The following is a 13,000-nucleotide window of genomic DNA, read 5'->3' on the forward strand; positions in this document are numbered from 1 at the left end:
TGAATCCAGTCTCAAATCAAGGAGAGTTTTTAAAAAGAGAATTTAAAATGGTTTTCAAAATAAGTAAAGGAGGAAGCGGAGGTACGATCAGCCGGAGCCAGTAAGTAACCCCAAAATACCATACATGTTATTTGTTTTTGAGCTTTGATAAAACAGCATGCTAGTACTAGGCTAGGGATCTTCAGGATTTCATGATAATGTTGCCTGATTTATGATGTCTGTTAGCCTAGGGTTTCCTTGTGGGATATTTCCAGTGTTCCTCTAGGAGTGAGGGTTGAGTGCTGTTATGTATGTTCTTCACTAGAGTGTTGTGGTATAATTGATACAAATATGGGTAGGTGTGGAAGGTAGTATGGGCCCGTACTACTGAAAGCACAGGACCCATACGCGTATCAAAGAAACCATGACCTCTAAGGATGGGTTGGGGGTTGGTTCCCGGGTTAGTGGGAAGTATCTGAGATCTTGCAGTGTTTTTTTTCAGTATGGAGGTTTCGAGGCACGCTGGGAGTGGATCCGGATCGGGATCGAGAGTAAGAGAGGGCGGTTAGGGTGGGTCAGTACCGCCCGAGGTTATTGGTTAGATGAGCACATGCGAGTTGGATGCTAGGATTCATGAGATCCTGCATGATGAGGTTGTTGCGTTGTTCCGGGCTGAGTTGTCGGAACTGTTTGGGTCGATCAAGACCGCTATGGTTGAGTATTTTGATGAGCGCTATGCGACTTTCACAGAGACGGCTGTCGCGGCGGCTACAGCGGCTGTAGCAGCGGCAGGGGGAGGAGCTGGTCGGGGTTTTCAGTATCAGGACTTTGATAATACGAATCCTCCTACCTTCGATGGGGTTCAGGACCTGATTATTGCTATAAGATGGTTGTCGGACGTGGAGGGGTGTTTCTTCATGTGTTCATGCCCTGCTGATCAGAGGGTGAGGTGTGCTCTGAACCTGTTAAGGCTCGGAGCGAAGGATTGGTGGAGATTGACCACGGGGTCGTATTCGGATGCGCAGAGGGCTGCGGTTTCATGGGATCAGTTCCGGGATATGTTTAGCACTCGTTATGTGCCGCGGGTTGAGAGAGAGAGGTTGGCTCAGGAGTTCCTGGAGCTGAAGCAGGATTCGGAGTCGGTGACGGAGATCACCAGGATGTTCACTGAGAGGGCGATGTTTTGCCCCGAGCTTGCTTCAGAGCAGGCTCAGATGACCCGATATCTGAGTATGCTCAATAGGGATATCATGCAGTTTGTGTCTACGCAGAGGTGCGAGGCCTTGTTAGAGTTGCAGGAGGCCGCCAGGCGGCGTGAGTTGGAGATTGAGTTACAGTTGTGAGAGCAGAGCCAGGCTCCGGTGCAGTCGCAGCCAGCGCCGAAACGGTCCAAGACCGTTGATTCTAGATTGGGAGATCAAAGCAGCCACACTTGTGGGAAGTGTGGGAAGGGTCACACCGGAGTTTGCAAGTCCGGTGGTGCATGCCGCAAGTGCGGAAAGGAGGGGCACTATGCGAGGGATTGTCGGCAGACAGCCCCGATTCGGGATTTGAGGATTTGTTATCATTACCATCAGGTTGGACACTTGAGGGTCAACTGTCTACAGGTTGCTGCAGGACCGGTGCAAGCTCCAGCACCGACCACTTTGAGGATTACGGGTGGAGGTCAGGGTGGAGCGGAGCCCCCAAGGGCTCAGGGTCGTGCTTTTCAGCTTACAATAGAGGAGGTCAGGGCAGTGTCGTATGCAGCTGCGGGTATGTTTCTTCCTTGATGTCTTGTTATTTTGTGATTATTTTGGAGTATTGTATATCTGCTAGTCTCGTTGTGTGGTTTCTGGTATTGCATTCATTGTTCCTTGAGGGTTATGGTATGGGTAAGGGTTTGGTGTTGGGAATTTCATTGGTTATCTTTCATGAGGGTTATTAGTGGGAATTTGGCTTTTGGTCCGAATGTCGGGTATCATCTGCAGTCTGAGGAGTGGTTGCTGAAGGTCGGGTTTCTTTCGAGCCAAGATGATCTGTGTTGATATGTGATTTTGTGAAGGTTGCTCGTTCTAGTGGGAACCAGATCGCGTGTAAGAGATTGTGTTGTGTAGGGTTGATAATGGAGGTCGGTGATGGCGACCGGTGGTTGATAGTCAGTGCTCTAAGTGGGGGAGAATTGGAAAATTCTACGGAAGATCGATGAGCATGAGAGGTTGTTTAGCTGCTTGGGATTCAGAAGTGGTTCTGTCAGGCAAGAGCGTAGGCTGGTATAAGTAAGTGGCGGGCATGCGGAGCGGGATACAGACCAAGGGTGATTGATTGTGGAAGGCCTGGGATCGGGCCGGGATTGAGTATGTAGGGTGGAGATAGAGTTCAGAACCCCTAGAGGGCTAGAACAATATACATGGGAGAGTTATCCTGGAGGGATAATTCGGAATGTTGGATGCCGGTTGAGCGGTTCGGATAGACTGAAGTCCGGTGGGCGCACCAGTCAAGCCGAAGGCTCGGAGAACGGTCCAGATAGGCTGAAGGCCCTGAAGGGCGGTCCAGACCTGCTGAAGGTTCTAAGAGTGGACCAGATTGGCTGAAGGCCTGGTAAGGCGGTCCAATCATGCTGAAGACTCTGCATGTGTTGATAGATCGGTACTAGGAAATGGATTGAGTATGTCGCGACGTGTTAGTGTCAGAAGGTCTGGCCTCGGGTATTGATCATGGTGAATGGAAGGTAGAGCATGGACTTGAGAGTCCTTGTGAGCGGATCCAGAGCATGCGTGATGCATGGGATAGCGGTTATGCTATAAGAGAATGGTGTAGTATTGGGTAAGCACTGTGGCACTTGTTGTAGTAACAAGGCGGCCAAGTGGATTTCCTTGGTAAGAAAGGGAGAGGAATGTAGCTCCGAGAGGGAGTGTAAGTTCACAGAAGTGAAAATAGTAGTGCAGAGTTATGATTGAGGTGTTCCAATCATGGTTGATGAGCAGTGTGTCTGCGGCTGTGGTATGGAATCACATCCGGGTTGGATGTTTGTTGAGGTCAACGAAGGAATTTCTGAGGGTATAGAGCCAAGAGGCTCGGAAGGAATGCAAGGATGGAATCTTGGATTTCTAGTTTGATTTTGATCAAGGATTTATGTATGTGGTGGAAATTCATCCTGGGGCATGTTTGGAGGTATCGTCAGTGTGTCGGGTTTTCCCAACCCGAAGATGCTAGAGCCAGATCCGCATGGGTATGAGATTGTTATGGAGAACTCATGAGGGTTGCTCTGAGGCTGAAGGATGTGTCATCCTGTCAGCATGGATTGGATAAAGTTGGGCTCAGACCGGGAATTCCGGTGGTTCATGGTTATTTCCAACTCGTATGAGTCGAGAGATTCTAGTGTTTTGGAGCAAGTGGAGTATTATGGAGTGGTACTCAGTTGATAAGAGTGGTTATCAGAGGATGAGACAGGTGGCCGGTTTGAAGCGGTGGTCAGAACACCGCGGGAAGGAAATTTGGGTTTTGGGGTTTCGGTGGTTGTGCTTTGAGGAACCTGGTCTGGTTAATGCCAGGTGGTGCATTGCGAGAGTAGTTCTGGAGTTGTGTTGCCGCAGGCTTCGAGGACGAAGCCTAATTTAAGTAGGGGAGAATTGTAACATCCCGGAATATCAGAAGTAGAGTTGAAGGGCTAAAAGTGTAAGTGGGAAAGGTCAACTCGGTGAGTCCACGAGTGGACTCGGCGAGTAAGGTTGCGACTCTGGCCGCATGTTAAGTGACCAACTCGGCGAGTAGCATGGGTGGACTCGGCGAGTTGGTGCTGAGTGGAGAAAACCCTAATTTCGGAGGTTGAGCCCTATATAGAGAACATAACACTTCTTCCCCAGCCTCTTTACCTCCCCTTTGAGTTCCAGAAACCCTAAATTCGTGTGAGCCTTCCTTGGTGAGAGATTAGAGCCTTGGACGAGGTAATCTAGGAAGGAAATTGAAGAGCAAGAAGAGTGGAGCAAGGGGCTTTGCATAGAATTGGTTCATTCATCAGTGGGGGCCTTCATTTAAGGTAATAATCTTCTGTTTGAGCCTTTGTACATCTAGATCTATCATTTGTGGGGGGTTTTGGGGCATAAATGAGGTCCATCTCGAGTTTGGTGTAAGATCTGAGGTTGCTACCTCAGATCTAGGTTGTTAATGATCCAGAAAGCCATAAAGTCTATGCTCAAGAGTTGTTGGTGAAGTTCTTTTGTCCCAAACCCTAGCCCTAGAGTGTAAAATGCCTAGATCTCCTTGGATCCACCTAAAGTTTGCCACTTTACGTGATGGATGGCTTGTAAAAGAGTAGATCTATGGTTTAGAGCTTCTGCATGGCTTGGAAAGCCTCTGTATGGTTTCAGATCTAGGGGTACTCGGCGAGTTGCTTGAAGATAGGCTGGAACTCGACGAGTTGGAAGAACAATTCGGCGAGTTGGATGAATATGGGCAGGAACTCGATGAGTTGGTTGCAGATAGCCTTGCACTCGGCGAGTCTAGTCGTGAGGTCCTAACCTTTATTCTGGTTGAGCTGTGAATCGGTGAGTCAAGGAATGACTCGGTGAGTCGAGTGTGAAAGGACTCAGAGTTGTTGGACTCGGCGAGTTGAGTCGCGGATTGGGGAAGTTCTGTGCTTGGGGACTCGGCGAGTCATCGGGTTGATTCGGCGAGTAGAGTCAGTTAGGGGTTGACTTTGACTTTGACTTTGACCAAGGGTTGACCAGTTGATTTCCAGGGGCATTTTGGTAATTTTTGGCATTTGTTTTGAGTTCAGTGTTTTGGTGGTTGGCCAGTGGTGGAGATCGTATCAGTGGTCGGAGCAGCTTGGGTTTATCTGTTCAGTCGGCAGTTGCGAGGTGAGTTATCCTCACAATATCGACAGGGTCTACGGCACCAAGGCCACCCCTTTTATCGGATGGTGATCTGGGTATCGTTGTTATGTTTTTGTTTGTTGTGTTGCATCTTGGTAGTTAGGATGGTATATGTTATAGACCTGGTTAAGGTCGGTATCCTAGTATATAGGATGATGCTATGCTAGTGACCAGTTAGGTCGGTATCCTGGTTAGGATGATGTTATGCTATGTGATCTGTTAGATCGGTTTGATTGGATGTGATATGTTATATGATTGAATGTTTATGTGCACATGGTTGTTGGACTGGGGTTGGGTTGAGGCGGGACCTGCTTTGTGCTGTAGGCCAACATACCCAGGGCGGACCGGTTATCCCGAAGGCCCAGCGAGCGGTCCGGATAGGCTGTAGGCCCCAAGAGGGAGGACCAGACATGTCGAGGCTCAGAGAGTGGACCAGGCCGACTGAAGGCCCAGTGCGGGCGGACCAGTCATACTGTAGACTCAGAGAGTGGACCAGGTGGATTGAAGGCCCGCTGCGGGCGGACCAATCACACTATAGACTCGATGTATGTGGTTAGACTCAGAGGGTGGACCATGTGGACTGAAGGCCGGTGCGGCGGACCAGTCACACAGTAGACCCGAAGTGCATGGTTGTTCTGTGTTATGTTATGTTATGGCATGTTATGCGTGTATGGTATATGTGGTTGGTATTTTGGGGATATCTCACTAAGATTTCGGGCTTACAGTTGTGGTTTAATGTTTTCAGGTTCTTCAGGAGACCGTGGCAAGGCAAAGGCGTGATCGTACCGCTCCTCATGATTATGAGTTGTGATGTGATTCTCGGAAGACTCTAAAATAATTGTATTGAAAACCTTTTTGTAATAATTTTATGAAATCGGTTGGTTTTTGAAAAGTTTAAATTGGTTGGAATTTTATGGTCGTTACAGTGGGTAACAATGCCAACAAGATCCAAGAAATAAAGACGTGCATGTATGCTAAGTTTAGCATCAAGGATCTTGGAGTCCTAAAGTATTTTCTTGGAATCAGGGTGGCTAAAACTTCCGACGGGATGGTTCCCAAGCAAAGAAAATTCACCCTTGACATTTTGAAGGACAGCGGTATGATGGGAGCTCGCCCCAGTTTGTTTCCAATCAAACAAAATCTTAAATTTGGTTAAGATGAAAACCAACCAAAGGTTGATGCGAACCAATATCAACAACTTATTGGGAGACTCATTTATTTGAAAGCAACAAGGCCCGACATAGTTTACTTGATCAACATTCTCAGCCAGTTCATTGTGGATCCTACACAACATAATCTTGATGCTCTTCTGTGTGTTCTTAGTTATCTCAAGGATTCTCCTGGTCAAGGAATTTTTTTACCGAGATATGGTGGGAATGATCTTGTGGCCAACTTTGACTCTGATTGGCCTGGATGTCCCATGAAAAGGTGTTCTCGGACAGGTTATCTTCTCCTTTTAGTAGGAGCTCCAATCTCTTGGAACGCTAAAAAACAATCAATGGTTTCCTGATTTTCTGTTGAAGCTAAATACCGAGCAATGGCCACTATTGTTAGTGAAATCATTTGGATGTGTTGGTTTTAAATGGAGTTAGGTGTTAATCAACATGGCTCTACTACTCTATTTTGTGACAATCAAGTTGCCTGTCACATTTCTAATAATCCTGTATTTCATGAACGCACCAAGCATGTGAAGATGGATTGTTATTTTGTCCGTGAGAGAGTGGATTCAAAGTAAGTTCAACCTATGCATGTGGATACCAAGTTCCAGCTTGCTGACTTGTTACGCCCGGTTCCCAGGTAAATTCCTTATATTCTAAGTGTTTAATTATTTTGCTTATTTAGCCATTACATTGGGCGTAATTAAGGTACGCAGGGCGTACCTTTGTCGAGATTTGGACACGGGGTTTTCCCTCTGGTACGCTGGGCGTACCTAGAGTACGTAGTGCGTACTCAAGTCAGGGGTAAACCCTAATTTTTGGGTTTTGGACCCTATAAAACCTCATTAACTCCCTTGAGGATGACCTTTCCCTCAGCCTCCATCCTCTAAGAAGTTTCCCTCAAAACCCTAGCCCCTTTTTAGAGAGTATTGATCCTTTTGTGGGTTTTGGAGTTTTTTTGGTGCATCTTGAAGAAAGAAGAACCCTTTGGAGAAGCACTTGTTGATTTGAAGCTTGTAGATCCCGACCTTGCTCTCCTTAACCATTATTCTCGAGATATAAAGTCTCTACCTTATTGATTCATCTCTTAGATCTAGTTAGTTTAGGGTTTTTGGCATATTTTGGTCTCTTGGGTTTATTCATGTGAGTATAAGTTACACCAGAAGCTTAGGATAGTAGATCTTGATGTTTTTTAGGTCCTTAATGCATAAAAATAGCATCTTGATGGATTTAGCTCTACCATGCATGAGTTGATGGTCATAATACGAAGTTAGAATGTTATAAATAGGTGTTGGGCCTCTTTGATCCATGCAAAGGCATCAAGTTGACGACTGTACCATTTAAGACATTTCCCAAGAGCAAAATCTGTGATTTGGACGTTTAGACTTAAGGCATTAAGTGCTTAATGTGAATTTTGGCCATCAAGGGAGTACGTTGGGCGTACATATGCATACGCTCAGTGTAACGTGTTTAGCACCCGTTTTCCCCTTTCTGTTACAGCTTGTACGCTGGGTGTAATGGTGGTACGCATGGCATACTCACCAGAAGGCCTTTTGGGCCATTTGTGGGCCTTAGGTTTTTGGGCCATTCTTGGGCTTTGGATCTTTATGTTCCTTGGCCATGGTTAGATGGGTTAATTGATTGAAAGGTAAAATGGTCTTTTACCCTTAGCATGTCAGATGATAATTTGGGCTATTTATTATCTTGATTATTTATTAGGGTTAATTTTGATATATTCAGTGTGAGGAGTCGTAGTAGCAGCAGTCCGAGAGTGTGATTTGTCTATCTTCAGATTGAAGTGGTCTCTTCACTGTACTTGTGGGTCGAAGGCACCATTATCGGCCTACTAGATTATGATGTAGGATAGTAGTGATCATTGTGACACTTACTGATATGTATGTATGTGCTTGTTGTCTTCATGACTCTTGCTAGTATGATTGTATGCTTAGTTGTAAGAGGTGAAATAGACTCGTACCGGTTGAAAGATACTGAAGGAGTTGGAAGGGACTCAGAGAGTCGGAAGGGACTCGGGTAGTCGTAAGGGACTCAAGGGTGAAATAGACATGTATATGTTTTAGTATGATATGTATGTGTGATGTATGGTATGTGGTATTTGGGGAACTCACTAAGCTTTATGTTTACGGTTTAAATTTATGTTTCAAGTAGATCTGATTCGAAAGAGAAGGGTCCGGCCTGATCGCAACGCATCCACCCGTATTTAGCATTTTTATGATTTTGGGATTTGTAATCTGATAACTATTTTCACATTGTCATAGTTTGATGGTTTGATATGATGATTTGATGAATTTTGGTTGATTTAAAAATGAAAATTTTACTTATGAATTTTTAAGATGTTACGTGACTTGTTCACGAAAGGTTTAGGTGCTCAACATCTTCGTTCTCTCTTGGACAAGCTATTTGTGACCTTTGAGGGGGAGTATTGGAATTGATTATTTTATATTTATTATTATCTCCTATTTTCTAGCTAGATATTCTATCATTTTATTGTATTGTATATAAAAAGATTTTATGATCCGTGAATGAAATAAGAGATATCGATTTTATCACTACAATCAAATAATTTGCACCTCGTGTGCACAAATCAAGTTTAGTAGTTAGTAGGAGTGTACCTCTGTTATCAGCTGCAATAATAATACGCAATCTTCAATTATTTATGTATTCTATTTGCTTGGGCATATTTATACAGATCCATTAAGTTGAAAAGAAACATTACCTAAGACTGAGAATACGTAGTATCTGTATGTAGATTGAAAAAAAGGAATTTTTATTATTGTTTACAAGTACAACCACGAACATTTGAAGGTTCCCAACATACTAAAAATAAATGATTACCAAAAACTAGAAATCACAACATTAAGATTATTAAAGGTATCTGTTCTTGTAATGACAAAACAAAAAAAAATTGTTTATTCCAAGTTCAACATCTAGCTATTATAAAAGCATGCATGTTCATTAATAATGGTGTGGTAGCAGATGAAACCATGCATGCTTCATTTATTAAGAAAAAGGGCATCTTGAAGAGCCTACACCAATGGTGGAATCTTGGGTGGTGGTCACCGCACTCCCACCCTTGATCAAAGCCGCAAGAAACTCTCCTCTATCGTAGAAAAACTGAATCTTCACGATCTTGAATTGTTCATCCAACTGTAAAAGAAAACTCAAATGTCAGAACAACAAACATTAAGTCAAAAACATGTCTGTAAGCGACAAGAAGATATATTATAACTTAATTATAAGTATTCTTGACCTCGAATGTGGAGACACCAATCATTTCAACAATTTCTCCTGTAGGCTGTAGACCTTTGAATGGACCTTCCATGTAACCCCAATGCCTGAACTTATATGCAATCACTGGAGGACCCGAGTAAACCTCAAGAACCTCCAATACAAAACCACGAGTAAATGTGGTTGTGAAGATTTTCTGAGCCGTATCCACAGTTTCATCACTAGGATTATACAGTCGTAGATCTTCTGGCAACGAAGTTTGTAAAAACATATTGTATCCTCCACCTATCTTAGCTACATCTTCCAATTTCAAGGGTTTCCTGCCTATATATGAACAATAATAAGTAAGTACATAAGATATATAATATATCAACAGTTATATATAGACAACTGCTTAATTAAAACTTTTCAGGAGGTTTCCATTCCAATGAGTTTTATACCGTTAACAGAAATTGTGAGCTTTGTGACATCAACAGACTTGTAATCTTGGGGATTCACTTTGTTGAACATCTCCATTTCCCATGTTTTCACAAGATTCTGAACTTGCTCTCCTAGTGAACCTGTTGGCCATATCTTAACCATCCAAATTATAAACATTAATCAGTTTAAATAAGATACACTATTGACTATGCACACCTTTGTAGAAAAGTTAACAAACTCTTTCACACAATAAACTTTTCTTTACATTGTTGTAATATTTACATTAATATATGTGAAGATTACTTTAGAAGCAAGTTTGCGTATTAAGCCATACCGGGATCAATATTATGGTCCAAGTCTAATTAGAAAAAAAAAAAAAGAATTAAAGGGTACAAATGTAAAGATATAAGTATTTAATTAAAACCTTGGTTCTGCCTTCTTCAAAGAGTTTATTGACTGCATCATAGTTAGGTGGTGCACTATACTTCCATGTGGTGTTCTTCTCACCTTCTCCACTCATGAAAGATCTGTACTTGTCTACATCTGAACCTTTGTATTGATCCATTGTTGGGTTTAATTAGTGTTTGATCTTACAACGTATGATCTTGATTACTTTATATAGCAACTGGAAGAGATCCCATATACTTGGGGTATAAATTTACGAAAAGTCTCCATTTGATGAAGTTGGATAAAATTCTAATGGATACCAAGTTACGTATTTGATATGCTAGGGACTATTCTTTATGGCCTTTGTATTCTAGTGTAGATTTTGAATTTCAAATTTGGTGCACTTTGAAGAAATATTTTTTAATTAAAAAAGTATTACTTTTACCTTTGGGTGATTTCATAAAAAATGCAATTTTGTTTTATTAAGATATAAGTTAAATTTAATTTGTTATTGATTCTAGTGTTATCATCTAAGGGAAAATGAGTTATCAACCCAATGAAGTTTCCAAACCGTTCAAAAAAACTCAATCGTGTTTTGACTGTCTAAAAAAACCCAACAAACTTGACATTTTGTCTAAAAAAACCCAACTAAATTACATTTTTTTTCAATTCTATGGAAGTCAGAGAAGAGAAACAAATAACGTGACTTATTACCATATCAGGAAAATGACTTGTAATACCAACGAAGTTTTCAAACCGTTCAAAAAACCCTAATCATGTTTTGAGTGTTCGAAAAACCCAATGAACTTAACATTTTGAACAGACAGAACATGATTGAGGTTTTTCGAACGGTTTGGAAACTTTGTTGGGCTTTTTTTAGACAAAATGTTAAGTTCGTTGGGTTTTCTTGAATAGACAAAACATAATGAAGTTTTTTGAACGGTTTGAAAACTTCGTTGGACTTGTAAGTTATTTTCCCTAACATCTAATTATTTTGGTACTTTTAAAATCTATTAGAATGTGAAGAATATGCTTAGATTAGGTGGTGTAGAATGCATATTTATATAAGAAAATGGCAAAGTCAAAGAATTTGTCGTAGAGAACCCACGTTGCCTCGTTTCTGGTTAGTTATTTTCGTTTGCTTTATCCAATTTTCATATACAACGAGCATAAGGCTGGAGGGAGTGCCGCTACACTCCCTCATTTTGCCACTCTTTTACCACACTCAAGGAGTGGTATACCATCAAGAGAAGAAAGAGAAAGAAGAGAGAGATAGAGAGAGGGAGGAAGAGTGAGAGAGAAAGGAGCGCTCCCAAGAATGGCCGCACTCCCCAAACCGTATAGGAGAGACGGTGTTTCCTATGCCACATAGGTGTCATGTCATTCTTACCACATTCCACTCCCTTGATCCTAAAAACTCACATTATGCCATTTTGGAACTCACATGCATCCCAATACGAACCTCATAGATTGTTTACTATTCTTTTGAATGAGACATTAGATGACTAGGAGGGACAGACTGGGCCCAATTTCATATCTTAATTGTAGATACTTTTTTATCATTTAGTTTATTTGAAAGGTCTTTGTTTGTTTCTGGTCGGGCTAAAAATTCCGGTACATACATATCTTACATATCATATAATATAACATGTGAATCATATAATATAACATGTGAAGTAAAATTTTGAATAGAATCATACAACCATTTGAAAGAAGTAGATTTTTCCAAAAAAAATGGCGTTATTAGTTCGTATTATTCGATTAAATTGGAGATGACAATAACATATACCAAAATGGGGCCTCAAACGCATTTTCCAATGACCAATTCACTGAAATATCAAATTTGATGTCTATCATAAAATATATTAAACAAATTTATTAAAACCAAATAGAACTTATTTTAGTATCTTTTATTAGGTCATATCATGCAAGAAAAACATAAAAGTTAGTAGAGTTATTCATTAAAATATCAAATTGGAGTCTATATATCAAAGAAACCTTTTTTTTCTGTTTTATCACATCAGCGTGGGACGGAATCGGTACCGATCAATACCGTTTTCGATTTCTCGAAAACCGAATTTGATCGAAAGTCAATCCCGAGTACCAAATCAAATTAACATCACCAGTACCGGTACCGGGAATGGTACCGGTTTTCGGTACTTACTGGTATTGGCGGTACCGAATCCCAAATTTCATATATTTGGAGTATCGAGTACCGTCTCATATTTTTACATTCAGTACAGTTCGGTATCGATACATGATTGGGATTTGAGACAAACTGTTCATCCCTACGCGAGATAACCTTTATTTATGTATTTTATTTCTTCGAAATCATATTATTGTTGTTTTATCTTCTTCTTGGGTTTAAAACCCGTTTTTTTATTCAATTTGACGGATTTGCAAGCGGAAACTAAAATGAAAAGATGATCTTGATTACAAAAGGCAGCACACCTTTCTATAAATAAATAAATTAAATTAAATTAAAAAAGAAAGAAAAAAAAAGAAAAAAAAGAAGATGATGATGAGTTTTGAAAGACAAAAATATAAAAAAATGGTTCAATGTATTATGTCGAAAATTATCATTTTTGTCTAAAAGAAAATCGGCTAACAATACAAATCTAAAATTTTGATTTTGTTGCAAGTTGGTTTAATTTGTTCTGAAAATATTTAAAAATATAGATTTACCCTTGGTATTCTCTTATATATATATATATATATATATATATATATATATATATATATATATATATATATATATATATATATATATATATATATATTCTAATAAAAAAGTAGCTCTTTTTCCATGTGTCACCATATTAGACATTGTAATTAATATCATGACACTTGTCAATCTATTGACACTTGTAATTAATATCATAACACTTGTCAATCTATTAATTCTTCATTTCAAATTTCAAATTTCAAAATTTAAATCATATTTTAATTACATTA

General features: G+C 40.8%; 1 protein-coding gene across 1 annotated transcript; it reads right to left on the reverse strand.

Moving 5' to 3' along the window:
* Positions 1-8,849: 8,849 nt before the first annotated feature.
* LOC145096461 (pathogen-related protein-like) lies at positions 8,850-10,335 on the reverse strand. Its single transcript, XM_079034104.1, has 4 exons — positions 10,083-10,335; positions 9,679-9,811; positions 9,261-9,562; positions 8,850-9,157 (listed from the first exon to the last, which is right to left on the reverse strand). Exons 1-4 carry the CDS (start codon positions 10,221-10,223, stop codon positions 9,011-9,013), a joined length of 723 nt encoding a protein of 240 aa, XP_078890230.1. The 5' UTR covers positions 10,224-10,335; the 3' UTR covers positions 8,850-9,010.
* Between the last annotated feature and the right edge of the window lie 2,665 nt (positions 10,336-13,000).

This window comes from Lactuca serriola, chromosome 1 (genome assembly GCF_051521515.1).
Source record: "Lactuca serriola cultivar US96UC23 chromosome 1, Lser_US96UC23_V15, whole genome shotgun sequence".
NCBI lineage: Eukaryota > Viridiplantae > Streptophyta > Magnoliopsida > Asterales > Asteraceae > Lactuca > Lactuca serriola.

Excerpts from the sequence above, each read along its gene's own strand:
- LOC145096461 (XM_079034104.1), bottom strand. The coding sequence starts at position 10,223 with ATGGATCAATACAAAGGTTCAGATGTAGACAAGTACAGATCTTTCATG. Across the intron at positions 9,812-10,082 it reads TTGAAGAAGGCAGAACCAAG|ATATGGCCAACAGGTTCACT; the intron begins GTTTTAATTAAA and ends TGGATGGTTAAG. Across the intron at positions 9,158-9,260 it reads TTGGTGTCTCCACATTCGAG|TTGGATGAACAATTCAAGAT; the intron begins GTCAAGAATACT and ends TTTCTTTTACAG.